General features: G+C 40.1%; 2 protein-coding genes and 1 long non-coding RNA gene across 5 annotated transcripts in view; 1 reads left to right on the forward strand and 2 right to left on the reverse strand.

Annotated features, from left to right (window-relative positions):
• NUDT9 (nudix hydrolase 9) overlaps positions 1-3,184 on the forward strand; it is a 37,345-nt gene extending 34,161 nt beyond the window's left edge. For 2 of the 3 annotated variants that reach the window (XM_005208183.5, XM_010806286.4), the window contains exon 9: positions 288-3,184. In XM_005208183.5, coding sequence (XP_005208240.1) covers positions 288-463 — 176 coding nt within the window. In that variant the 3' untranslated portion in view covers positions 464-3,184. The remainder of the gene's footprint in view (positions 1-287) is intronic. The other variant, NM_001101096.2, reaches the window with a different exon arrangement.
• LOC132345541 (uncharacterized) lies at positions 2,852-13,898 on the reverse strand. Its single transcript, XR_009494942.1, has 2 exons — positions 5,342-13,898; positions 2,852-3,895 (listed from the first exon to the last, which is right to left on the reverse strand). It is a non-coding gene; the product is annotated as an uncharacterized lncRNA (long non-coding RNA).
• Positions 13,899-16,044: 2,146 nt separating this feature from the next.
• The window catches only part of SPARCL1 (SPARC like 1), a 52,570-nt gene continuing 41,299 nt past the window's right edge, over positions 16,045-27,315 (reverse strand). The window contains 4 exon segments of the mRNA NM_001034302.2: positions 16,045-16,478; positions 23,260-23,408; positions 24,529-24,677; positions 27,022-27,158. Of these exon segments, the coding sequence (NP_001029474.1) occupies positions 16,450-16,478; positions 23,260-23,408; positions 24,529-24,677; positions 27,022-27,158 (464 nt within the window). The 3' untranslated portion in view covers positions 16,045-16,449.

Here is a 27,315-nt window from a genome sequence, read left to right on the forward strand (position 1 = left end):
TGAGTGCACACCCTCTGCATTGGAAGTGCAGATTCTTCACCACTGAACCTCTAGGCAAGTCTGAGAAAAGCTAGCTTATTGGTACCTTTACTTGAAATTTAGAAACTTGGTTAAAATTTGGGCATTTGGGAAATTTGGAATATTCTCATTTTTAATTCAGTCTGCCAGTTAATATGATGATTTAAAATTATTTTGAATAAGAATACTTGAAGGTACAGGATTATGCAGAAACAGAAGTGACTAAATACATTACATTTTCTTGATGATGTTTTTTTCTTTGGTACCAGGTGAAATAATGGATAACCTTACTTTAGAAGCTGGAGATGATGCTGGAAAGGTGAAATGGATGGATATCAGCGATAAACTCAAGCTTTATGCTAGTCACGCTCAGTTCATCAAAAGTGTGGCAGAGAAACGAGATGCACACTGGAGTAAGGACTCTGAGACTGGCTGCCCTGGGTAACAGCTCACAGTCTCCATGTAAGCCAAAAGCCAGGAAAGGAGCATGTACGGAGGAGAAGACAGTATCACAGAACTCATATGTAAAAAGGGCAGGGCAGGTCACTTGGAAATTATTCATTAAATGACAGGCAGTTAGGTTTTGCATCAGAATAAAATTAGCAGGTATGGTGAAACAACACATAATTTTCTGCTCTTCTGTCAAAAGCGCTGTAAACAATCATTTTGTATATATTTAAGCATGTATTAAACCAAATTGAAACAACTGATGCTCTTTGAAGAATCAGAATTCGAACAAAGATAAATTTAGATGAATTTCTGTTCAGCCATAATTTCTGCTTTCTATGTAATTCTTGTGTGTCAGTTTTGTTTTTCTCCATTGACTTTTGAGGTATGAAGGCTATTCCTATCGAATCAAGCGTCTCTCAGAGGAGTGCCGATCACTATCGCCTAATCTGATTTATCTTTAAATTATTTGGTTCACACTTTGCTTTATATGATCTTGTTGAAGCTGGTTTCAAAAACGGAAAACTTTTGTATTCTTGACTTTAGAGTTGTAAGTTATATGAGGAAATTTCAGTCACCCTTTTAGTCAAAAAAGATCAAGACCGATGAACAAAAGATCATGTTCTCATTTCCAAAAATTCTGAATTACAAAAATGTGTCCAGACAACTAGTAATTTAAATTTAATATGCATTCCACTCTACTGTAACTGTGGGGAAAGGCTACCCACTGTAGTATTCTGGCCTAGAGAATTCCATGGACTGTATAGTCTGTAGGGTTGCAGAAGAGTTGGACATGACTAAGCCACTTTCACTTTCACTACTGTAACTGTATGTACCATAAATGAATTAAAAATGATGTTCAGAAAATAAGTGAAATGAGACAGAGGAGGTCTTTGGGAGTTAAAAGTGTCCTTTGTTAGGAAGGGGTTGTTAAGGACTGACTTAAGTTTTTGAGACTCACTGTTAACATTGTCCTTCTTTGAGGAAAGGAAAGAGTTGGTGTTCCAGGTGTTCTTGGAAGCAGGGAAGAGGAAGGAAGATAACACTGCCTTGTCTCAGTGGACCTATCACTTTCTGGCCTATATATCCGTTGGGAAAGTCCCATAGTACTAACACCTATCCACCTGAGGGAGGGACTGTCATAATTCCATCCTCATTCCGGTTGGACTATAGGTGGGTCATTTGAAGAAAAGGTGGTTTAGGGAATAGAGGCATGGTTGTTTTCTTCAGATATTTGATAAAGGTATTAGGCTAGAGAACAAAATGAGGGCTAAGATAAATTAACAAAAAAAGGTTTTGTTTTTTTCCCCCCTTATTTAATGTCAAAGCTCTTGGTGGTAAACTTTAATTGAACTGACAGGAGGCTTTACTCCCCCTCTGTTTTGCTGAGAAACATTAGAATGTTTGATTTCAGGTTGTTGCCTCAAACCCCTCGGAAAGAGTTATAGGGTTTATGTTCAGTATTTGTTTTCTAAAATCCACAAAATCCTGGTCCTTGGGTGTGTATATGGGACTTGTGCTTGACAAGGATGTGCTTCCCTGAGTGAAGGGTAGGACGACCTTGACCCAGCGTGGAAGAATTTGATTCTTCTTTCACTGTTTGACAGGAAGAAATTGCTTCTTACTGACACTGAAAAGGATTTTCTAAAACAAGCTGCTAACAAAATCTCTCGAGAAAGCTTGAGTACTTGCCTGAAGAATGACATTTATTTATGTTTTAATAGTTTTGATGCATCTAAACTGACATTAGTGAAGATTTTAGGTTGTATTAAAAATTGTCTTTAAAGAATAACTAAAGCACATGATCCACATGTTGCATTTTAGAGTTTTCATTGGAACGTTTACAAAGTATGTAAAACGATAAAACTACTGTACACTGTGGACAGGGTAGAAGTAGGTAATCTCACTGTAAGTATCCAGCACCATCTATAATAGAGAAAAAACTGATTAAAATTTTAGTTTAAGACATTTCTGGAGGAATATCTACTCCTATAATAGGTGATATTGCTTTCACATTTGCCTTTCTTATATTTTAGATATAAGGAACATTTTTGTTTTTTAGAGACATTTAGTCAAATAAATAGTGTGGATACCATTTCTTGACTATCTATGTTATAGCTCTCAATCCTCACAAGAATCCTGTGAAGTTAGGTGGTATTATTCCCACTTCACAGATGAAAATGAAATTTAGAAAGGTTGCCCCAAGGTTTATTCAGTAAGCAACAGAACTGGATTTGCGAGGTCCCAGAAACAATTCTCTGTCTTTTGTGTTCCTTACTAAGGTTGTGAAGCTTTTATTATTTCTTACTTTAAGTTTGTAGTTTGGTAGATTCTTTATTACTTAAGCAATACTCATGTTATCCATAGCACATTTATGGCTTGTTACTTGAAATTTAAGAGCCACATCTGATTTGGCTCATGTTACTGAGCTTGTTGGCGTAATCATGGCCCAGAGACGACTTATTGATCATATCTTAACCTACGGATGAGTGGTTACGCCCAGTGTTTGTCTTGGTAGCAGGTTGTTCTTAAGACTTTAAAGCATTTCAAATGCAAATAGAAGCAAGATACTAAACCTGCCAAAGAGGGCGCCTAAAATTTCTAACCACTTTCAGAAGCTAAATGCTACTCTGTCTTACAGTATAAGGACTTACGGTGGTTGCTGTTATTTTCTGAAATATTTGTGAAGTTTTAATAAATATATTGATTTTAAAGTACATCATCTGAAGAAGCACGTGTAATTTTTTTGGTCTTGTTTACATCTATTTTAATCATATTATTAACATCAGTATGGGCACAATCTGAGGCTATTCAACTCTTAGGATAAAAGTATTTAAAATGTATGCTGCTGCTGCTGCTACATCACTTCAGTGTGTCCGACTCTGTGTGACCCCATGGACGGCAGCCCAACAGGCTCCCCCGTCCCTGGGATTCTCCAGGCAAGAACACTGGAGTGGGTTGCCATTTCCTTCTCCAATGCATGAAAGTGAAAAGTGAAAGTGAAGTCGCTCAGTCATGTCTGACTCTTAGTGACCCTATGGACTGCAGCCTACCAGGCTCCTCCGTCCATGGGATTTTCCAGGCAAGAGTACTGGAGTGGGGTGCCATTGCCTTCTCTGATTTAAAATGTCTAGTAATGCTTAAAAGATACTTGGAGGGACTTCCTTGGTGGTCCAGTGGCTAAAACTCCATGCTCACAGCACAGCGGGCCTGGGTTTGATCCCTGGTCAGGAAACTAGGTTCCTCATGCTGCGAGTAAGAGTTCACATGCTGCAACTAAAAAAGCACCCTGCAAGCCACAGCGAAGATTAAAGTTTCCAAGTGCCACAACTAAGCCCTGATGCAGCCAAATAAATAAATTAAAAAAAAAAAGTTATTTGGAGATTTTACTCACCGTGTAACTTCTGACATAGTAGTAAGAGAATTATTTCTGCCAAAATATACAATACAGATTATAGTTAACTAGGTATTTTTGCCATCATTTTTTTCTTGCCTCCTCCCATGTCTCCCATATTATATTTATTTAACATTGATGGATTAGTATTGGTACAGTCATGTGTGTTGGGAGAAGGAAAGTAACGTGGTTCTTTTATACCTAAATGCTAATAAATTGAACCATTAAGTGTCTTTTCTGCAACACAGAGCTTAATTCCTCTCACTTCACCCTTGGTGGCCTGATAAGATCATTTGAAGTGGTAAGAAACACAGAATAAGTACTCTGGGGCAATGAAACTTTGTCAGAAGGAAAACTTGGGTGAAATCCAGTTTCTTTCTCAAAATTCAAATTGAGAATATTTTGATTCATCAGTTTCTCTTGAGATAAGTTAAAATAAATACATACTGTATATAATCTTCAGTTAGTTCAGTTGCTCAGTTGTGTCCGACTCTTTGCGACCCCATGGACTGCAGCACGCCAGGCCTCCCTGTCCATCACCAGCTCCCGAAGTTTACTCAAACTCGTGTCCATTGAGTTGGTGATGCCACGCAACCATCTCATCCTCTGTCGCCCCCTGTCCTCCCGCCTTCAGTCTTTCCCAGCACCAGGGTCTTTTCCAGTGAGTCAGTTCTTCGCATCAGGTGGCCAAAGTATTGGAGTTTCAGCTTCAGCATTGGTCCTTTCAATGAATATTCAGGATTGATCTCCTTTAGCATAGATTGGTTGGATCTCCTTGCTGTCCAAGAGACTCTGAAGAGTCTTCTCCAACACCACCGTTCAAAAGCATCAATTTTAATTTTATTTGACATGAATTCAGATATTTAAAAGGAATATACCTTTTTGGTCTCTTTCTCTGTTTTATATATATTTTAAATGAAAGCAAACTTGGGTGAGAATCAGAGTAGAAGTCTCAAAGTTTGTAGAGTTTCCATCGAGAGTGCTGATGCTTTTGTGTTAAGGAGATTTGTTGCCTTGCCTGGAGATGAGAGCGTTTCTAGATTTGGTAGTTTCAGAGTGGATTTTTCTCACTGTTAACTATGAATTGTCCATAAGACAAAAATAAGCTTGAGGTAAAATTTACTGTTTGAAATTTCTTAACCTAATTTATGTAAGCTGAAATTTTGTCAAATGCTATGGGCATTATCAAAAGAATACCTTTTTAGATCTGCTGAAATTCTGATCTAATGATCTTGGAGGAAAATGAGTTTATAACTCATGAGTTTTACCTTAGGTTGATTACTTGGGTTCCATTCGGCCATAGATTTTTATGGTTCAGAAGAATTATTCTTACCTTTTCTGAGATTAAATATCACTTGATTTTATCAGTATAACCATAGCAAAAAAGTCTTACCCAAAGAAGCCCTAAAAAAAAATTATTGGGATAGCTTCAGCCCATTAAGTAGATTTGTAGTTTATAGTAGCTTAAAAATGAATACTTACCCCAAGTTGGTTCAAGATAGAAATGATTAACTGTGAAAGAAAAAAATATCAAGGATCAGTGAAAACAATGGGTTTAGCTTTAGCTTATTTTTAACTTAGTATGTATATAAGCTAAACTATTTTCTATATGAAAATCTTTGTTTTTGCTGAGAAATTAATTCCATTTTGCTACTTATGTTTTATTTAGGTGATGTAAGATTTTAAAATGAATATGCAAGATTTAGATTTGAACTCCCTTAATTCATAGAACTGTTTTTTTGTAACTGCTTTGTAATGGTATTTACTATATCTGAAATACAGAAAATTGATGTGAATGGTTGAGAAACTGGCTGTATACACTTATATACAAGTGCCATCTTTCTTAAATTGTGTGTGAATTCCCTGTGAGAACGATACTTGGACCAGAATTTTAGGACAGCTACGATTTTGCTTCTAGGGTTTGCTTACACAGGCAGTTCCACTTGTTAGTATTGCTTCGTAGCTTTCATGGGGCCCTGTTCTAAGAGACCGGCAGCTTGCTTGAGGAATCGACCCCTGTGTCAAAAAGGCAAATGCCTCTGTTTATAGTGCTGTCCATCCCAACATATGTGCAAGAATGTGTAAGCTAAACACTGGTCTGCTTATTCTTAGGCAAGAACAATACCCTTAAATAAAATTCAGAAAAATAAAGTATAGTATTATGAAATCAGATTTGGTAACTTTCGAATAAGTCGTATGTGTGAGGAGTCAGTATTTTCACTGGAAGAGACTTTGGCGGTAAATCAATACATCTACCCAAGGTCACACAGCTAATTTAAAGATGAGCTTAGAATCTGGACTTACCCACCACAGGCCAGTGCTGTTTTAGCCATGTTTTGATGTGAAGATGAACTTGCCGATTTTGGAATCATCAATAATTAATTGTTGACAGTAGTTTCCCCAGACATTTTCAGAATATGTATTCATATATATATATGTATATATATAAATTCTAACATGATTAGGAGTATGCTAGAACTTCTATGATTTACATTTGGAAATGGACTATCATAATGCTTAGAGTGGATTGTAGAAAGAGCACTAATTAAAACTTGGCTTGTGCTCTTATTTAGTTTGACCTTAAAGTTTTTGGAACACTTAAATATTCCTCAGGATGATTGCCTTTAAATAATCTGTATAGACGAATCCTGAAAAGTTTTACCGCAGGCAAACAATAATTTAGGCCTGACTTTCTGCCATTTTTATGAAATACTGCAGGTCTCTAATTCTAAGATGCCATCAGCTATAAAGTATACCATTTAGTTAATGATGCATCTTAAAGAAAAAGATATCCCAGGTTAAATACATCCGCTGTGAGAGGTATCTAGATTTCAGAAAATGTTTGTGTGCAAAGTATGTGGGAAATGAAATTTTTTAGTTTTCTCTTTTTTAACTCCCAAGTGTTTTACCTGTGTTTTCATAAACTGAAACTCAAAAAAACTATATCAATATAGGGCCTCATTAAAAAGTTGAACTTTGTGCAGTTCAGTAAAAAATTATCTATTGGGATTTAAGTTTGATTATAATATGCATTTATGCAAATGCTTCATTAGTGAAGAAATAGTCAAGTCTATTTCATCTCTCCTAAAGTAGTTTCTTCTATAACTCTTAAATCTTTTGACTCTTCACCTTCATCCTCATCGATGATAGAACAGGTTGTTTTGTCAGTTTATAGTTTGGAGAAGATGAATAAGTGAATGTAGAGCTGCTTGCATGCATTGAGATAGTTTTCTGGCTTTGAACTTAACAACTGTGCTTTATTTCATTTCCAAATGAACTGGATTAATAAAGACAGTAATTTGTATGATGAACTGGCTCATCTTAAGTGTAATGTGTTGTTGTAGGTGTTGAATGTAGTGTCTTTATAAACTTTATAGATTAACAGGGCAGTATTTACCGCTATGAGATCATTAAGTGTCAGGACCTAGAATAAAGAGGACACAATCAAATAATCAAGAAGTTATAATTCAGCATTTTATCTTTTGTATGTTATATATTTTATAATAACTTGATTAATGAAAACAGCTTTTTGGAATTCTTAGCTTATATAAAAGGACATTAGTAAGATTGAGATTCACTGATATTTTAAGGCTTCCACTCCCCCTCCCACACCATGGTACCCACCCAGCCTTCACACCTGCTATCTCTGGAAACATATAGTCCAAATTTTTTATTCTGTTGTTGTTGTTGACTGCAAATGTAGCTGGGATTTCTTGGAAAGATGATGAAACTTACGCTTACGATGTTGGAAAAAAGACTATATTTGGGAATCTTTTTTTTTTGTTTTTTTTGGGCAAGACTCACAGCTTGCAGAATCTTAGCTCCTTGACCAGGAATGGAACCTTGGCCCATCAGTGAAAGTGCCAAGTCCTAACCACCGGAGACCAGGAAATTCCCAATAACTTCACAACTTTAATAATATAATTTCCTATAATTATAATAGAAGTATTGTTAAAAATTTGGAATTAATATGCTGTGTTATACACTGTTTTTTGGTTTGTGACTTTGTCATTCTGTGTAATTTTTCCTCATCCAGTAAAGTCTTGTCAAAAGTAAAATTTACATAATCCTTTTATACCATAACCATAACCTTAAATCTAGTTCAAAGGCTTCACTAATGGTTCCCACTAATGGTCCCCAAAGGATAATGAGAACCATTATTTTTGGTATCAACTTCCTTTCCAAATGAATCTCAAGAGTTTTCAAGGTTTTTGTACCCATTTAAATACTTTCTTGAAGGAAAACTTTAAGTATAATTACCTGATTTGGATTATTAGGAAATGGGAGAGGAAGAGGAATTGGAATCTACAAAAAAAAAAAAAAAAGGGGGGGGCGGGGGAGGGGAAGTGAGTTGTGAATAAAACAAAGTGGAACATTTTGTTTTAGCTTTTTTTCCTCATGTGTTCATTGATTACTCGTCAGTCCATCCACCCACCCAAGTATTTATTGAGCAATTATATGCTCTCATAGAGCCCACCTTCTAGTTGGTGGAAATTAGACTCTAGATTGAACTTCAAGTCATATTTTTCTTGTAAAAAGTATGTTTATTTTGCTTAAGTAGTCAAACCTAAAGCCCAGAAACCTGCCTTATGCGTTGATAGTTTTGGTAGGCCATCTTTGCCTGATTTTTAATACTGTTCTGCCATCTGGTGGAAGGAAGAGCATCTGTTTCAAATACTAGTAATTCTTTTTATCGCCACATGTGTGTGCTAAGTCTCTTTTGTGGTGTCCAGCTCTTTACGATCCTATATACTGTAGCCCACCAGGCTCCCTCTATGCATGGAATTCTCTGGGCAAGAATTACACATAGATTTACATAATTTTAGGCATATGATTTTAGTAGCAATTAATAAATTCAAATTATAAACCAAGACTCCAAGGTTTTGCATCAATTTAAAACAAATCTTACTGGATTTCAGCCAAAAAAAAGAGAAAAGAACCAGTGTACCTGACTGGAAACAAATAGCAGTTAGTTATAAACGCAAAAACTTAGAAATTTAGTGTCTTAAGAGTCCATTGCATGCAGGCTAAGTCCTTATGCTTCAGTTGTGTCTGACACTTTACGACCCTATGGACTGTAGCCTGCCAGGCTCCTTTGTCCATGGAATTCTCCAGCCAAGAATATGGCAGTGGGTTGCCATCCTCCAGGGGATCTTCCTGACCCAGGGATTGAACCTGTGTCTCTTAGGTCTCCTGCATTGGCAGGCAGGTTCTTTACCATGAGTGCCACTTGGGAAGCCTCAGAGTCCGTTATGTCATGGGAAAACATTAAAGGGAAAGAATGTTCCACTGAGGACAGTCACTTTAGTAACAGCTTACAAAAGCCTACTTAAAGCAGAGAAACAGTTTGAAATTAAATATAAGCAAAGGGAAGTTATTTTGTTACATTTAAATATGAAAAAAATTATGCAAAGTTGTGTTTCTACTTTAAAAGTATTTAGACAATAGACAAGCAGTTAAACAAGATGCTATTTTAAAATGTGTATAAACTTTTCCAAACAACATTGCCTAGCTATTGTTTATGTTATGTGTCCCAGCCTGTGTTGTAGCTTCATTGCGCTGGTTGTTCCCTGAGCTGCCACGTCCTCAGCACTGACTGTTCCTGTACCTGGAGTGCCTCACTCCTCATAACCTGGCTTGGCTGTCTCTCCTCTGTGAATGAACTCTGACGCACAGCCTAAGTCAGTTGGATTTGGATTTCCGTCTAGAAGCACTTAGCAAATTATTGGGTTGGCCAAAAACTTCATTGGAGTTTTTCCATTAAGATGTTACAGAAAAACCTGAGCAAAATTTTTTGGCCAGCCCAGTGCATTTTTTTTTTTTTTTCATTTATGAATCTCTTTTCTTTATCAGATTGCAAGCTTACTCATATTTTTTGTTTTTCTAGCGATCACTATAGACCACTTTATCTGGCAGACAGTAAATATTAGCCAAATGAATCCTGTCTGTCCCAATAAAGGTGTTTCTGTTATGTAGTTAGTGTTGTTCTGGCCTTTATTAAACAAGATGTTGTAAGAATTCAGATATTAGAGACTGAAGAGGGTACAAGAAGAGCAAAATAATTGTATTGTTTGACCTGTGAGAAAACGTTAGGGGTGGGGGGAAAAACTTCTTAGAGAAGGCAACAAGGTGATTTAAAAGGAGAAAAAGAACAGGTAATATAGACAAAGGTTAGCATTCCCTTCCTGAAAGTATGGAGAAGGCAATGGCACCCCACTCCAGTACTCTTGCCTGGAAAATCCCATGGACGGAGGAGCCTGGTAGGCTGCAGTCCATGGGGTCCCTAAGGGTTGGACATGACTGAGCGACTTCACTTTCACTTTTCACTTTCATGCATTGGAGAAGGAAATGGCAACCCACTCCAGTGTTCTTGCCTGGAGAATTCCAGGGACGAGGGAGCCTGGTGGTCTGCTGTCTATGGGGTCGCACAGAGTTGGACACGACTGAAGCGTAACTAAGCTCATCATAGTCGAGGTAATTCAGTATAACCACCTCTTTGATCACAAGTGTAGGGAGAAATTGGAAGAAGTCACTGAAGCCCTGGAGGGGTACTTGCTCCCCTGGTCGCACTCTGCAAGCTGTGCAGGGAGGGAAGTCTGAATAGCTGCTGCCTGATGGTTTCTTAATGCCTTTTATGTCTGTGTCCAAATCTGCAAAGTGTTATAACTGTCATCCGACTAATAACGACTTTTCGTAACTTGAGATTTCCCCAAACCCATGCTTACCAGGGGCAGTTGTACAGGTGGGGCAAGTGGGATCTGAGGGGAAAATGTTGCTCCTTGGGGTGGGTAAGTGTTAAATCTCTGTAACAAGAGACATGATGTCAGTCATTTCAAACATTTAAAAACTTAAAATGATGAACGCATCATTTGAAAATACAACCAGAAGGTTACCTGAGCACTGGAACTTTCTCCAGATTGTTCAAGCTTGTAAAAAAAACAGCAACAAGGTAAAACAACATGAGGCAATGCGTTATTCATTACAAAGAGATTTGATTCTAAATGAGAACGGGCTTCAAGCCACTATCAAGCATTATACTCATCAGCGATGTACCTTTCTCTCTGGAATAAAAAGCAGTTGAGTCTAATGTATAAACTGTTATATTTAAAATGGATAACCACCACGGGTCAGGGGACTGTGCTCAGTGTCATGTGGCCGCCTGGATGGGAGGGGAGTTTGGGTAGAATGGATATATGTATATATATATATAACTAAATCGCTTTGCTGTCTACCTGAAACTATCATAACATTGTTAATTATCTATACTCCAATATAAAATAAAAAGTCAAAAGAAAAAAAAGCAGTTGAGTCTAATAGAGAAAGATTGAATGAATTTTGTCCAGTAATTTAGACATTGTACTTTTTACCTTTGAACTTATTTCCAAAGAATATTCTTCTGTACATTTCATACATATTTCACACATAGGTACATATTGCATATCTCTTTATCTGCAAATCAACAGTGTTCTCAATTTAATTCTCAGCACTTAGAAGTTCAAAGTAGAGAGAGTATGGAAATGTAAACTTAAATTTGGTATCCCCAAATAAAAATTTGAAAGCTGCCTCACTTCTCTGAGAGCTCCTTTGTTAGAAAATGTGCAGGGAGCAGGTGTTCCTGCCTACTATTAATAGCTATGCTCAGTCAGCTCAGTCCTGTCTGACTCTTTGTGGGCCCCATAGACTGTGACCCACTGGGCTTCTCTGTGCCTGAGCTTCTCCAGGCAAAAATACTGGAGTGGGTTGCCATTTCCTATTCCAGGTGATCTTCCCAACCCAGGGCTCGAGCCCACGTCTCTTGTGTCTCCTGCATTGGCAGGCAGGTTCTTTACCACTAGTGCCACCTGGGAAATCCTCCTGCTTCCTAGGTGCCCCACATATTCAGATCATAATAAACACAGCTTAAACTCATAGATCTCATTTGTGTAGATGAGGAAGCACGTCTATAGTCAACATGAGACAAGTTGGGGTGAGGATACTGTAAATGAAACAATTTAAACTGCCTAATTAAGACTTAGGTCAGTGTGGAATACTTGCTCTATATTGCAAAGTTTGTTTGAGAGCTTCCTATATTCCAATTAGGACTCTTAACTGCATTGATGGATTTTTATCATCCTTGCACAGCTCTGAGGTAGTTCTTATAACTCATGATACAGGCTAGGAAGCCATGGGTTATTTCCTTGCTCAAGGTCATACAGCTTGCAGGACTTCCCTGGTGATCTGGTGGCTAAGACTTTGTGCCCCTAATGTGGGGGACCCAGGTTCGATCCCTGGTCTGGGAACTAGATCCCATGTTGGAACTAAGAGTTTGCATGCTACAAATAAAATATTCCACATGCCACAATGAAATCAAAGATCCTGTGTGCCACAACTAAGACCAACTCAACCAAATATATATATGTATATATATACATACATATATATTTTAAAAAGGTCATGCAGCTTGCAAATGGCACGCAGAGCTGGGATTTGTATGGGGAAGACCTTTGGACTGAAGAAGAGTGGTAATTCCTGGTTCTACAATTTTCCTGGGGTCCACTTTCCTCTTCCATGAAATGAAAAGATACAGGAAGTGCTTTCTAGGTCCTGTCTCTAGGACAGAAATGGAATGGAAAATTGAGGGCAGTACTCACAGGGATGGGCAAAGCAGTGGCCATAATCAAAAGGCCAGCCAGAAGAAGACATTTCATTCTGAAGAAGGAGTCTGGAATTGAAGGGTTAGGAGATCATTTTTTTAGTTTTTTTCCAAGTCCTATTTCTATTATTAATAGACTGTTTAGTCAGAGGTGTTGAAATAGTGATGAGACTAAATTCTGCCCCTAGATCCAGGTTTTGTAAGCCTATGTCAGTGCTTTTAAAATGGTGTTTAGACAAGACATGCATTTCCTGGTTCATAATGTTACTCTTACCACTCTTTGTTGTAATCTCACGGTTCAACCTGTACTGCTTGGTCCCTGAAGTTATTCAAATTTGTGGTCTCTACCCACAAATCAAACATCAGTGTCATAGCATGCTTATTATTTGAGATACAGTACCACTGGCTCAAGTGAAATTTCTTACATATACAAATAAAGTATACAAATAAATCCATCTTGAGCTTCTACCCCCATGAGATTTACCAGGTCTTCACATGGTATGGATGCTATTACTGACAATTATAATTTCTCAAGAAGAAAATGATACGGGAAAAGTCTTGAAAGGCATTTTGGATTGGTAGAGAAAATGCACATTATGAATAAAGTCAATAAAGCAAGTCAATGTGGTCTTTACTGGCCAGCAGTTTCTGAAAGTAAACTTTTTATGATCTTAATTCACATTTAATTCAGATTAACTTACCTTAGGAGTTTCAAACCAAATCACTGTACTCTGAAATTGAATTTTGGAAGAAAAATCAATTTCATCATATTCCTATTAAGACTTGTCCCCAGCATCTGAAGCAAGTTGTATCTCTTGATACGCAAGTCACTCTTCAACTATTTTACCACATATGTACTTGAAACAACTCAGATTTATCTTTGTGCCATTTCACTTTGCCTGAGTTTAGACAGCCCATCTCCCTTTCCCCTCTTCACGTTTCTTCTTTGTATTTTTCTTCCTTCTGCATTCAAACCCTCGGCTTTTTTTCTTCCTTTGAAAAGTGGACCTATTCATTAAATTATCCAACACAGTAACTTTTACCAAGTGCAATAGAATCAGTCCAAAGTATACTGTGTCTTTTCAATTACCTTCGCTTCAAATGGTCCTTGGGCAACAAATTCAAAGAGCTGTGTGATCTAGAATCTCTATGCCCATCTCATATTTAAGCCATATTGCTAATGCCTTTGTGGTCATGGGTAATATGAGTCACAGAATTTGAAGCTAAATTGAATAATTGGTTCTACACTAGGAACACCAATGTCTAAAGAATTTAAATTACACAGAGATAGGCTTAAAGACTGATTACTGAGAAATAACTTAATCTCCTTGGCTGGGATTAATGTCTTTATCGCAAACAATTCACAATAAAAAAATTGTGATTATTAAGGATATTAAAATGCTTTTACAATATATCATCCAAGGCAGTTTTACCTGTGGGAGCCTTAACTAATAACATGTTTTAAAATTCTAAAACTTTCTATTATTAAATAATATTTTTATTTCAAAATGAAAGTTATTTTCAAATAAAACATTTTTAGTGAATATTTAGGTAGTATCCTTAGCATTAAAATCACTTTCATTATTTAAAAACATTTAAAATACTTAAAACATTAAAAATAGTAAATCAGGTCTTTTAATTTTACTGTTCTGAGCAAACGTGCAATTAGAAACTTGGTTTCTAATTAATTAGGACCTTCCGTGATATTTCTGTGTAGGCACGCATAAATAACATTTTGAATTTGGGGATAATTTCTAAATTTATTTCTGTAGTTGAAAGAAATTATAAACAATGCTTAATTAGAGTTTTTAATGTATTCTTAATTGAAGAATAATTACTTTATAATATTATGTTGGCTTCTGCCATACATCAACATGAATCAGCCATAGGTATACATATATATCCCCTCCTTCTTGAACCTCCCTCCCACCTCCCACCCCATCCCACCTGTCTAGGTTGTCTCAGAGCCCCAGTTTGAGTTCCCTGAGTCATACAGCAAATTCCCACTGGCTAGCTTAATTAGATTTTGATTAATCACAGTGAACTTAATTATTTAGACATGACCTGGTGTGATGTGGTCTGATTAAGAACAAGTTAGTCATTGAACTAAGAAAAGAGATAATAAATACAATTTTGATTTAAAAAAAACAAAACTCTTCTACAAGTATCCTTCAGATAAAACACCCACAGGAATATTCTTTCAGTGACTATTACAAAAAGCCTCTAAATAACAACACAGTTTTGATTATTTGAAAAAGACAATTGTGTTGACATATTCCATTTCAGATGGGAAATGTGGAAAATTCCCCGTAGTCTAGTGGTTAGGACTCTGTACTTCTGCTCCAGAGCACAGGAGTTCAATTCCTGTTCAGGGAACTGAGATCCCAAATGTCAAGTTGCATGGCCAGGAAAAAAAAAGGATAATATGTAAAAGATATTTTATATTTAAAAAAATATATGGTAAGTAGATATTTAACTGGGTGACAGTTTTTTTATTGCCTTGTTCCAGCCCTTGTTAAACTTTATTTTGGTATCTTCTTTGTACAATCCGGCTTTTACTGTATTAATAGTTCCCAAAGAAGAGCTCAAATAAAGATACCAGCTTTCTCTTAGGACACATTGTCTTGCTATCAAATGACTAGTGGTGTTCATCTCTGACTACACGACATCAAGACTCCTCAGGGCCCTTCACTGTCTATTATCTTTACAGTCTCTTTATTTTGAGGACATGAAATGTGGAGAGATTTTGCTGGGCCTCCCTTTTATCAGACACACATGCACACCCGCACAGATGCTAAAATTAGTTGTATCAAGCAGTGTATAATCATCCTTATTTTAAACTGACTTTGGTGAAGAGTGCTTGGCTTTAGTTTTTTTCTGTTTAAACTTACATTATGACAAAAAACATTGATGAGCAGCTACCATTTAACAACTGAATATTTGTTTGCCATAGGAAACATCCCCCTCAACCACACTCACACTTTAATTTTTAATTTATTTATTTTTAATTGGAGGGGAATTGCTTTATGATATTGTGTTGGTTTCTACCATACATCAACGTGAATCAGCCAGAGTTATACATGTGTCCCCTCTCTCGTGAACCTCCCTCCCACTTCCCACCCCTTCCCACCCCTAGAGGTTGTCTCAGAGCACCAGCTCTGAGTTCCCTGTGTTACACAGCAAATTCCCACTGGCTGTCTGATTTTACGCATGGCGATGTATATGTCTCAATGCTGCTCTCTCAATTTGTCCCACCCTCTCCTCCCCGCAGTGTGTTTACAAGTCTGTTCTCTTATGTTTGCGTCTCCATTGCCATTAGAGTCACTTCTAATGAGGTGGATGAACCTAGAGCCTATTACACAGAGTGAAGTAAATCAGAAAGAGAAAACAAACTAGAAATCTAGAAAAGTGGTACTGGGTGAACTTATTCTCACTTTTTTTTTAAGTAGTAGGTTTTAGAAAGTGTGATTTGATATGAACTATGAGCCCTGGCTTGGTCATTCACGTATAATTATTTAACTAAATGACTGTAAATAAACTTGAATAAGCGTTGGATGTATATGGATTTTTATTAGGATATTAAGATATTGACAATAACACACACCAGTAACAAAGAAACTTATTTCACTTTTTTGAAGTGCAGATGATACTATGGAAAAAATGAATGTATTTTTTTAGCTTTATAATCTCTAAGTATATTAAAAATGGATGCAGAGAGTAATGAGTTAAACTCCTGTTCACAGTGTACAATATTTTACATATATTGACTCTTTAAGTTTAAAGTTTTATTTCTAAAGCTAATGGTAAATGCCCGGTGCCTATACTGTTATCAAGCAGTTACTCTCATTATCTTCTCAGACATGCAAGAATTTTGCTAAATATAAATCTACAAGTATCACATTGGATATACTTCAGAAGTGGTCAGAACAAAGGAGGAGGCTGGGTATTTTGAGTTCATTCAAAACAGGAGATTTTCATCTATGTCTTCTGTAAAAAAACAAACATAAAACATGCTTTTAGAAAGTAGTCAGAGCAGTAACATAAACCATGTTAGAACTAGGGCATCAGAGAAGCCATGAATAAGGCAGTACGACAGTGGTTCTCAGTCCTGGAAGGGTGTTAACATCACCCATGAAATAAAAAAATACATATCCTCGGGCCTAGCTCCTGGCCTCCTGAATCAGCATCCCTAGGGTGGACCAATGACATGCATACATTTAGGAAAGCTCTGCAGCTGGTTGTGAGCTCCTCGGTGGTTCAGCAGTAAAGAATCTACCTGTAATGTAGGAGACACAGGCACATGTGTTCCATCCCTGGGGCAGGAGGATCCTCTGGAGAAGGAAACGGCAACCCACTCTAGCATTCTTGCCTGGGAAATCCCACGGACAGAGGAGCCTGGTGGGCTACAGTGCATGGGGTTGCAAAGAACTGGACATGACTGTGCAACTGAGCACACAGGTAGTTCTGATGTAGGGTCAGAACCGCTGATAGAGGAGGCTGAGGGGAAACCCAGCCAAGAACTGCCAAATAGTAAGTCTCCTACATATGAAGCTTCAAGTTGAGAACTTTCAAAGATGTGAACATGCATTCTTAAGTCCAGTCACGTAAGTGCGTTCGTATCTGGTGTACATTGTCACATGCGTGCATCCTCTACAATTAGCTATGGTTTTGTGTACTTTACTGTGCAGCACTGTACAGTACCTTTATTTCAAACCCAGGATGTCCAGAAGCAAGCGTAAGAGCAGTTGTATGTAGCTGATTGTATTAGACGGATACCTAGGCACATGTTGTTGGACTTAACGAACCAATTGAACGTGCTCTGGGAACGGAACTCATTTGTATGTAGGGGACTTACTGGACTAATCTATAAGGGTTGCTGAGATATAACCCAAATAAATAGAAGAATACATGAGTTTGGACAAGCTCTGGGAGTTGGTGATGGACAGGGAGGCCTGGCATGCTGCAATTCATGGGGTTGCAAAGAGTTGGACATGACTGAGTGACTGAACTGAACTGAAACCTGTCTGGAACACCAGACAGTTTCCCTGCCTGATGTCAGTCTTCATCTTGCCCCAGAGAGGGGAAGAGTACAGACTTCTGGTGTATTTCTCTTGAGCACTGGCTTCATTTGTAAAGTAGGGATAATAGTCTGCTTACTCATAAATTTACTTATATTTGCACTTATACTTTTTGTCTTCTTTCTGTTGTTTGGATGAGAGATGTTCCTCCTATTGTTTAGTCGCTCAGTCGTGTCTGACTCTTTGCAACCCCATAGACTGCAGCGCACCAGGCTTCCCTGTCCATTACCAACTCCCAGAACTTGATGAAATTCATGTCCATTGAATTGGTGATGCTCTCTAACCATCTCATCCTCTGCTGCCCCCTTCTCCTTTTGCCTTCAATCCTTCCCAGCGTCAGGGTCTTTTCCAATGAGTCATCAGGTGGCCAAAGTATTGGAGCTTCAGCACCTGTCCTTCCAATGAATATTCAGAGTTGATTTCCTTTAGGATTGACTGGTTTGATCTCCTTGCTGTCCAAGGGACTCTCAAGAGTCTTCTCTAGCACGATGCTTCTCTAGTTTGAAAGCATCAATTCTTCCGCACTCAGCCCTCCTGTTGACTTGGAAGCGAATCCTCTGCCTGTGTTCAGGGTCTCTTCACCCCCATTTTCCTCTTTTTTTCTTATATCCACAGTCTTTCCTTTTCCTTCTTTTTTTAACCAGGTCCTTCCCATTAATGTTTAACTATGCTGCATATCCAGCCTTGAGAGCAGTGCCTGGCACTGTGCAGACTACCAGTAAAGATTTGTTGAAGGAAGGAATGAATGAGTGAGAGCTCAAGCCTCTTTTATTCTCAGAAATTCTTCTCTCAACTCTGTATCCCTCTCTAGCTCATTCCTGCCTTCAAACCTCCTCCCTTTAGCCTTTCTCGTCACCTCTTCTTTCTTACTGTGTCTGGCTTTCATCTTGACAGTTTCACAAAAACAGCTCTTCCAAGGCTACTGAGGGTATCCTTATTTCTACATCCATTGGAAATTCTTTTTAACTTTACTTGACTTCTCAGCAGCATGTAGCACTGTGGTCTCCTCCTCCTCTTTGAAACACCTCCAGAGATGTGGCCCTCTCCTCTTTTCTTTTTCCTTGCAGGAGCCTCTTCATTCTCCTTCACGAACTCCATCCTCCTCTGTCCATTGTCTGGATGTTGCTCCTTGGTACTCAATGCAAGACCCTTTCCCATGTAACTCGGCACCTTGTCCTTAGGGAATTGATTTCTTTTCCTGGTATCAGTTATTATCTGTATGCTGGCAATCCCCAAATACATATTTCAACTCCCCAACTCTGTCTTGAAAAGCAGACCCATATATTCAACTATCAACTGTATGCTGTCAGGACTTGAAAACTCAATGTGTCCCAAATGGGATTTAACATTTTCCCCAAGCCAGCTTCTGTTCTTGTGCTTACTGTTTCAGTGGAAAGTACCTCTCCTTGGTCTGCCCGGCCTGAGCCAGGAACCTGGGCACTGTACCCCTCTTCCTCTCAGGCTCTCAACTGCCCGCTTCCCACCTCCACGTATTTCTTATCAAACATTGTCTTATTATTTCTACACACTATACATATTGAATATGTTTGTATTCTCAACTATATCTTGAATATGTTGATATTTAAAAATATATTTGAGGGGACTTCTCTGGCAGTCCAGCGGTTAAGACTCTGCTTCCAACACAGGGGCCATGGGTTCAATCCCTGGTAGGGGAACTAAGATCCCACATGCTGCGTGGCCAGGCCAAGAAAATATACAAATAAATAAAAAATAAAATAAATATAGTTGAAATATGTTTACTTGTCTTCCCCCCCTCCCCACTGCTGCTGCTGCTGCTAAGTTGCTTCAGTCATGTCCGACTCTGTGCGACCCCCACTACAACTGCCCTAATTCAAGTTCTCATCAGTTTTTTGCCTGGATTTACCACAAGGGTTCTCTGGCTTTTCCACAATGTAACCAGAAGAATCTTTCTTAAATACAAATCCAGTGAAATCACTGCCCTGTTTAAAGCACTTTGGTGATCCTCCAGTACTCTGAGGATAACGTCTTTAACTGGCTTAGTAGGACCTGCATGATGTGACTTGTTTCTCCCGTTAGTCTTACTTGGAAGGTTTTCCTAAAGATTCACATGGATATGTGTCAGTCCATGGTATGTCATAGGTATTCAATAAATAAGACTCCTCATCTCTGCATTGAATCCCATTTTACACACAAGGAAGATGAGACTTGCTGAGGTTAAGTGGCATGCCCTAATCCGCAGAGCTCGTTAATGACAGAGCTGGAATATTTGAGCATATCTAGTTCAGAGCAAAGGGAGTTAAAATTCAGGACAACACTGGCTAACATATATTTTGCCCTGTGGATTTCTCAGTCCTAAGGGAGTAAAGGGTATGCCTTCAAATCGCCTTTTTTCCCCCCCTAGCTGCATCCCAAATCAGTACTTGTTCCGACTGAATATTTAATATCTGCTTTATTGGCTTACTCTGTGATAAATCTTTCCTTTCTTCTAAATAACATAATCATGGCCAAACCACAGTGAACAAACAAGATCATTAGGGGCTTTGCGAGTGGCTGAACTTGAAGCTCTTTCTACTTCTCCCAGACAACCAGCCAGCACAAGGCCTGAGTGGGCCCACATGCTGAAGAGCTGCCAGAAGTTTCAAAACGAACAGTGAAGGGCAACTAGGTTCCTGAAATGGCCTCTGTTTAAATTTGCCTTTGGATCGCGCCCTTAAAATCACATGCCGTGTTAAGAGGGTGTGCATAAATATGTCCTGTCTCAGCTAAATTTTTCTCTTGATTTTGGTAGAGAGGAGCGGGTGGGGAAGCTTGGGTATATTTTGTCTTTTTAACATGGTATTTGGAAAAAACTGTGTTAACCCTTTTTAGGGATGTATGTGAGTGTGTAAGATAGATGTTAGATATCTATGAAAGTGAAAGTGAAGTCACTCAGTTGTGTCCCATCGTTAGAGACCCCATGGACTGTAACCTACCAGACTCCTCTGTCCATGAAATTTTCCAGGCAAGAATACTGGAGTGGGTTGCCATTTCCTTCTCCAGGGGATCTTCTCTACCCAGGGATCGAACCCAGGTCTCCCTCATTGCAGGCAGACGCTTTACCTTCTAAGCCACATAGATAACACATATTCTGTGTTAATAGAAGAGATATTAGAAAGGAAATTGGCATTATTTGCTTGAGTCTGGTTTTTAACTTCCCATTAACTTCCTATTGATGCTGCTGCTGGGATTCCCCATCCCTGGGATTCCCAGGCAAGAACACTGGAGTGGGTAGCCATTTCCTTCTCCAATGCATGAAAGTGAAAAGTGAAAGTGAAGTCGCTCAGTTGTGCCCGACTCTTAGAGACCCCATGGACTGCAGCCTACCAGGCTCCTCCATCCATGGGATTTTCCAGGCAAGAGCACTGGAGTGGGTTCCCATTGCCTTCTCCGCCTATTGATGCTAATAAGGTGCAAACAGTATGTGGTCGCCAGTCTCCATGAAGGCCCCCAGTGAGTCCCATCTCCTGTGATCTCCTCCCACACTGTGGCAGGGTTCGACTGTGTGACAAACAGAATATGGCAGAAAAATGTCACTTCTGAGATTAGTCCTAAAAGACATTGCGGCTTCTGTCTTGGACTCTCTCTCTCCTTCCGTCTCTCTTTGATCACTTGCTCTGGAGGAAACCAGATACCATGTTAAGAGCAGCACCATGGAAAGGACCACATGGTGAGGAACTGAAGGCTCCTGCCAACAGCCATGTAAATGAGCTTAGAGCGGATCCTAAAGCATGGATCCTCAGCGTGGACTCCAAAGCAGACCCATCCAGGTAAACTACCAGGGATTCCTGATCCTCAGAAACTGAGAGAGGTTTTAAACTTCTAACCTTTAGGGCAATTTGTTGTGCAGAAACACACAACTAATACACAGGGTGAGGTGCTTCTTCATTGTTTGCTCATTACAATTGTGCTTATGTTATCAGGCTTCTCCGGTGGCTCAGACAGTAAAGAATCTGCCTGCAAGGCAAGAGTCCCGGGTTCAATCCCTGCATCGGGAAGATCCCCTGGAGAAGGGCATGGCAACCCACTCCAGCATTCCTGCCTGGAAAACCCCATGGACACAGGAGCCTGGCGGGCTACAGTCCATCTGTTCTCAAAGAGTCAGACGTGACTGAGTGACTAAGCTTTCACTTTCAAGTGCTTATTCATTCTTGGCTCACTACAGTTCTGTTTATTTCATAGAATAACATTGTAGAGAGATGCTTAGTTTATCCATAAATGTTTATGTTTATGGATAAATGGATGTTTATCCATAAATGACTAAATCCTCATATTCCAACTCTTTCTTTCCCATGTCAAGGCATCACACATGTGCATGAAGAATACTTTTAAAGTGAAGGCCCCACAGATTCCCTCTTTTGGGGAAACTCTGACCTTTGATGAACTTACTTTTCTTTTACTTTTTGGTTGTATATTCATCCTACATGTATGTGTGTTGTGAACATATGGGTCAAACCTCCGCTCTAGAGATTTGATGTTCACTGTTGATTTATATTCTGCAACTAGATTTGATTGCTCATTTTTGACTGTTTTTCATACCTTGATTATTAAAAGCATGGTTGCTCAAAAAAAAATTGACTGTAACTTAGGAAAAGAAAAGGAAGTAGATTAAGACATAGCCTAGCAAAATAAATGTCTAAATTTAAATACCTCCACTGCAGGGGGAACACCTTTTGAATTAAAGGAGTTATATCTGGGCACAACTGGTGAACATCTTTTGTGTTGGTAATAAATTCTAAGATTCTTCTGGCATCTCTGATTTTTCAGAATCAAGCTTGCTGTTTGATTGACAACACACTGTTGTTGTTCAGTGTTGTTGTTCAACAATCACACTGTTTTTGTTCGGTCACCAAGTTGTGTCCACCTCTGTGACCCCATGAACTGCCGCACACCAGGCTTTCCTGTCCTTCACTATCTCCTGGAGTTTGCTCAAACTCATGTCCATTGAGTTGGTGATGCCATCCAACTATCTCATCCTCTGTCACCCCCTTCACCCTCAATCTTTCTCAGCATCAAGGTATTTTCCAATGAGTTAGCTCTTCACATCAGGTGCCCAAAGTATTGGAGTTTCAGTTTCACATACAATTTTTAAAGTTAGGCCCAATATTCAAATTAAGGAAGGATATAAAATCCTTCCTTCCTTGCTCAGAAGGGTAGCCTTCTGAGATTTGACTCAGCTGTTGGAGTTCACATCACTTTCTTAGGTTTAACCAATTTCTGAGACCTCAGTGCCTTTATCTCTTAAATATTCACCCATGCTACCCTTTAGAACAGGTGGCTCAGTGGTTAAAAAAATCCACCTGCCAGTGCAGGAGATGCAGGAGACCTGGGTTCAATCCTTGGGTCCGAAAGATCTCCTGGGGAAGGGAATGGCAACCCACTCCAGTACTCTTGCCTAGAAAATCCCATGGATGGAGGAGCCTGGCAGGCTACAGTCCAGGGGTTCACAAAGAGTCAGACGTGACTGAGTGACTGAGCACACTGGCACAGCCTTTGGAACAGATTAAGAAACGACCTTGCAGTGGCAGCGGTTCTACTGGGGACACTGCCAGCCTGTGGCTTCTGGGTTGCAGTCTAACACACAGCAAGCAGGACCTCTCTGGGAACTGCAGGGCTTAGGGCTTGTCTGGGGGAAGAGAGCACCCCTCTCCCTGGGCTGATGATCAATTTACCTTCTTTAATTTCAAAGCAGTGGCCCCACTCCTGCAGGGTGATGTGCTTATCCTTGTTGGGGTCACACTCTTCAAAGAAGCGCGTTATGCAGTGTTCCATGGGCACGAGAGATGCTCGCAAAGGTGCGAGCTCAGAGTGGGTCAGGACCCTGCGACGAGACAAATGGCAGCCAGTTAACTGAGTAATTGATGTATGAAAAGTGGACTCTTCAGATCACCAAGGGCTTTTTTCTTTCACAAGGTTACCGAGGATGGCAAACACATAGTACGTTCATGAAAAGCTACAAAAGAAATAAACTGTTTATCGGTAAGATGCAGCTTTTTGAGTGTCAATGCATAAGGTTTCCTTCTTCACTAGGAACTGTCCTCCCTCCACCCTAAATTTATCGGGATGCACCCCAAGAATCATGTTTATGCAACCTAGCTCTTACCACTGGCCTACCCGATTGTAGGCATCTGACTCAAGTGGGGTCCATCAGAGTATCTTGGAAATTTAGGATCAAGAATGAGAAAGAGGGCTTCCCTGTTGTGTCAGTGGTAAGGAGTCGGACTGTTAGTGCAGAAGACACGTGTTCGATCCCTGATCTGGGAGGATCCCGCATGCCGGGAAGTAGCTAAGACCGTGCACCACAACTATTGAGCCTGTGCTCTAGAGCCTGGGACCTGCCACTACTGAGCCCACAAGTCCTAGAACCCGTGGTTTGCAACTAGAGAAGCCACTGCAATGAGGAGCCTGTGTACCACAACTGGTGAGTAACCCCCACTTGCCGCAACTAGAGAAAAGCCCGTACAGCAACAAGACCCAGCACAGCCAAAAATATGAATACATAAATAATTTTTTTAAAAAAAGAATGAGAACAAGTTGGGACTTCCCTGGTGGTACAGTGGCTAAGACTTCGAGTTTGCAGTGCAGGGGGCCCAGGTTCTATCCCTGGTCAGGGAACTAGATCCCACATGCTGCAACTAAGACTCAGCGCAGCCAAATAAAGAAATATTTTTTTTTAAAAATGAGAAAGAGTTGAAAGAGTCTCTAGAGGGGGGGGGGGGGCTGGACCCTAACAAGTGAACTAGGGAGCAGAGGCATGGCCATATTCTGTTAGTTTCAAAGCAGCTTTGTGTGTAGACTCCTAGCCATATTTGTTTGGCATTTCTGTGTTCTCCAGTGGATAGCGGGAAGTTTCCTAAATCTGTTTAGAATTCTCTTGGTATAAGCAACTCACCATTATATCAGGGGCATGACCTAGTGATGGGAAGGTGGACAGCTTTTACCTGTCCCGAGGATGCTGGTCCAGCTCGCTGAACTGCCAGTGCACAGGATACACGTACATATGGTAGTTTTTCTTAAAGTCTCTTAAGAGAAGGTCGATGGAATGGTCTCCAGCCAAGAGTCTCTTTTCATCCAGGTAAATTTTCTTGACCTTCGAAAGGGAGAGGATCATCAGAGAATCAGACAAGTGTAATGGAATTATCATTTAATAAACTTATAAACTTTACTTGAAGAGTCATTGTAACATAACAGAGGAAAACAAAACCAGAATGTTATTTGAGAATAAATTACATGCCTTCTAACTAATCAACACTATAGCCTTTCTCCATAGAATAATAGCTAACAGTAAAAAATCCTGTGGTTTTTGAATAAATTTAAATCTTTTTTTGATCTTTTAACCAAATAATGTCCATCATGTTTCTTAAAACAATGAGAAGGTTTGAATGAAAAGGGCTGAACTGATCTAGGCACTTAGTTGGCAAAAAGTCCTGCTCTTCCCCATTGGCATGCTCCATTTTCAATCCTCTAAGTCAGTGGTCCCCAGACTTTATGGCACCAGGGACTGGTTTCATGGAAGACAGTTTTTCCATAGACCCAGAGGAGGGAAAGGTTTTGGAATGATTGGTGGCTCAGAGGGTAAAGAGTCTGTCTGCAATGCAGGAGACCTGGGTTTGATCCCTGGGTCAGGAAGATTCCCTGGAGAAAGAAATGGCAACCCACTCTAGTATTATTGCCTGGGAAATCCCATAGATGGAGGAGCCTGGTGGGCTACAGTCCATGGGGTCACAAAGAGTTGTACACGATTGAGAAACTTCACTTCACTTTTGAGCACATTACATTTATTGCACACTTTATTTCTAGTGCCTTTACATCAGCTCCACCTCAGATCATCAGGTATTAGATCCCGGAGGTTGGGGACCCTGGTCTAAGTATTTCCATCCAGTGCCTGTTGCATCTCAGGTTAGTCTTGGTTTGATGCCACGTGATATTTTCACTGAAATGTCCCTGTTTTCTATCTAATGTTCTTTACCACAAGCACCACTTGGGAAGCCCCATAATTATGTACACATACATGGGCTTCCCAAGGCTTCCCTGGTGGCTCAGAGGTTAAAGCGTCTGCCTGCAATGCGGGAGACCTGGGTTTGATCCCTGGGTCGGGAAGATCGCCTGGAGAAGGAAATGGCAACCCACTCCAGTATTCTTGCCTGGAGAATCCCATGGATGGAGGAGCCTGGTGGGCTACCGTCCATGGGGTTGCAAAGAGTCAGACACGACTGAGCGAGCAACTTGACTTGACTTGACTTGACATGGGCTTCCCAGCTGGCACTAGTGGTAAAGAACCCACTTGCCTATGTAGGAAATGCTAGAGACAAGGGTTCGATCCCTGGGTCAGGAGGATCCCCTAGAGGAAGGCATGGAAACCCACTCCAGTATTCTTGCCTGGAGAATCCCATGGACAGAGGAGCCTGGCAGGCTATTGTGTGGTCCGTGGCGTCACAAAGAGCTGGACACGACTGAAGTGATTTAGCATGCATGTTTATAACTATATATTGTCTCTTTGCTCAGAATATAAGTTCATGACGCCAGAGATTTTTTTTTGTTTGCTTCACTGCTGTATTGCGCATGCTAAGTCGCTTCAGTAGTTTACGACTCTTTGTGAGCCCATGGACTGTAGCTCGCCAGGCTCCTCTATCCATGGCAAGAATACTGGAGTGGGTTGCCATGCCCTCCTCCAGGGGGGTCTTCCCTATCCAGGGGTCAAACTCGGGTCTCCTGCGCCTCCTGCATTGCAGGCTTTTTCTTTCCCTCTGAGCCTCCGGGGGGTTCCTCATTGCTGTATTTCCAGCATGTAAATCAATTCCAGGTACCTGGTATACACTCAATAACTATCAGATGCTAGTTTTCCCCTGGGAACTTCTAGAACCAATATTCTGCCCTTTTTCTTCTTAATATATTACTGACATTGTTAATAATGGATTTATCAGAGGATGAGATGGTTGGATGGCATCACCAACTCAATGGACATGAGTCTGAGTAAACTCTGGGAGTTAGTGATGGACAGGGAGGCCTGGTGTGCTGCAGTCCATGGGGTCACAAAGAGTCGGACACGACTGAGTGACTGAACTGAACTGATCTTATATCATAAATCTGTGTCTGGCCTATGAGGGCAAGAAAGAGGTTTAGATTTAAAGAATATGTCTGGGCCTGAAGATATGAACACTGAATTGAGGTCAGTAGAGCTTGCTCTGGGTATGAGTTCCAGAGCCCTTGCTAAGGCCCCTGGCCCTGTGTGTAGAAATGGGGGGGGGGGCGGGGTTGGTCGTGTCATGTCCCAAACTTTGGGGCATGAACAATGACCTCTACTATTGTGTTCTTCCATATGTATCAACCAGGTGTGGTTTTACAGAGGAAGGCAAGCCTTCACCATACCTCCCTCCCGCCCCATACCTTTTTTCCTGGTAGACAGACTGGGTAGCTGACCGTGGATGACTTACTTTATTTCTCTGCTTCTCGTTCAGATATCCAGAGTGCTCAGGGTTAGGTTCATAAAGCTGCACAAGGATATTCTTGAGCCAGTCTCTCATCCTTAGAGGAAACTGGGTCACTTCGAAGTCCGTACAAGCAGGAATAGCTGTTCCAAACAGAAAGTACACAGATTTTAATTTTGAAGTTTTACTCCTGTCCCAGGAAAAGTCTTCATAACAGGATGCTTCACACCTTCTGGTGACTGACAGCAGCCTCACTGGTCCTCCGTCACAACAGTGGTCCTTTATCCTGCTGCCGAAACA

The sequence above is a fragment of the Bos taurus genome, chromosome 6, assembly GCF_002263795.3.
Source record: "Bos taurus isolate L1 Dominette 01449 registration number 42190680 breed Hereford chromosome 6, ARS-UCD2.0, whole genome shotgun sequence".
Taxonomy (NCBI): Eukaryota; Metazoa; Chordata; class Mammalia; order Artiodactyla; family Bovidae; genus Bos; species Bos taurus.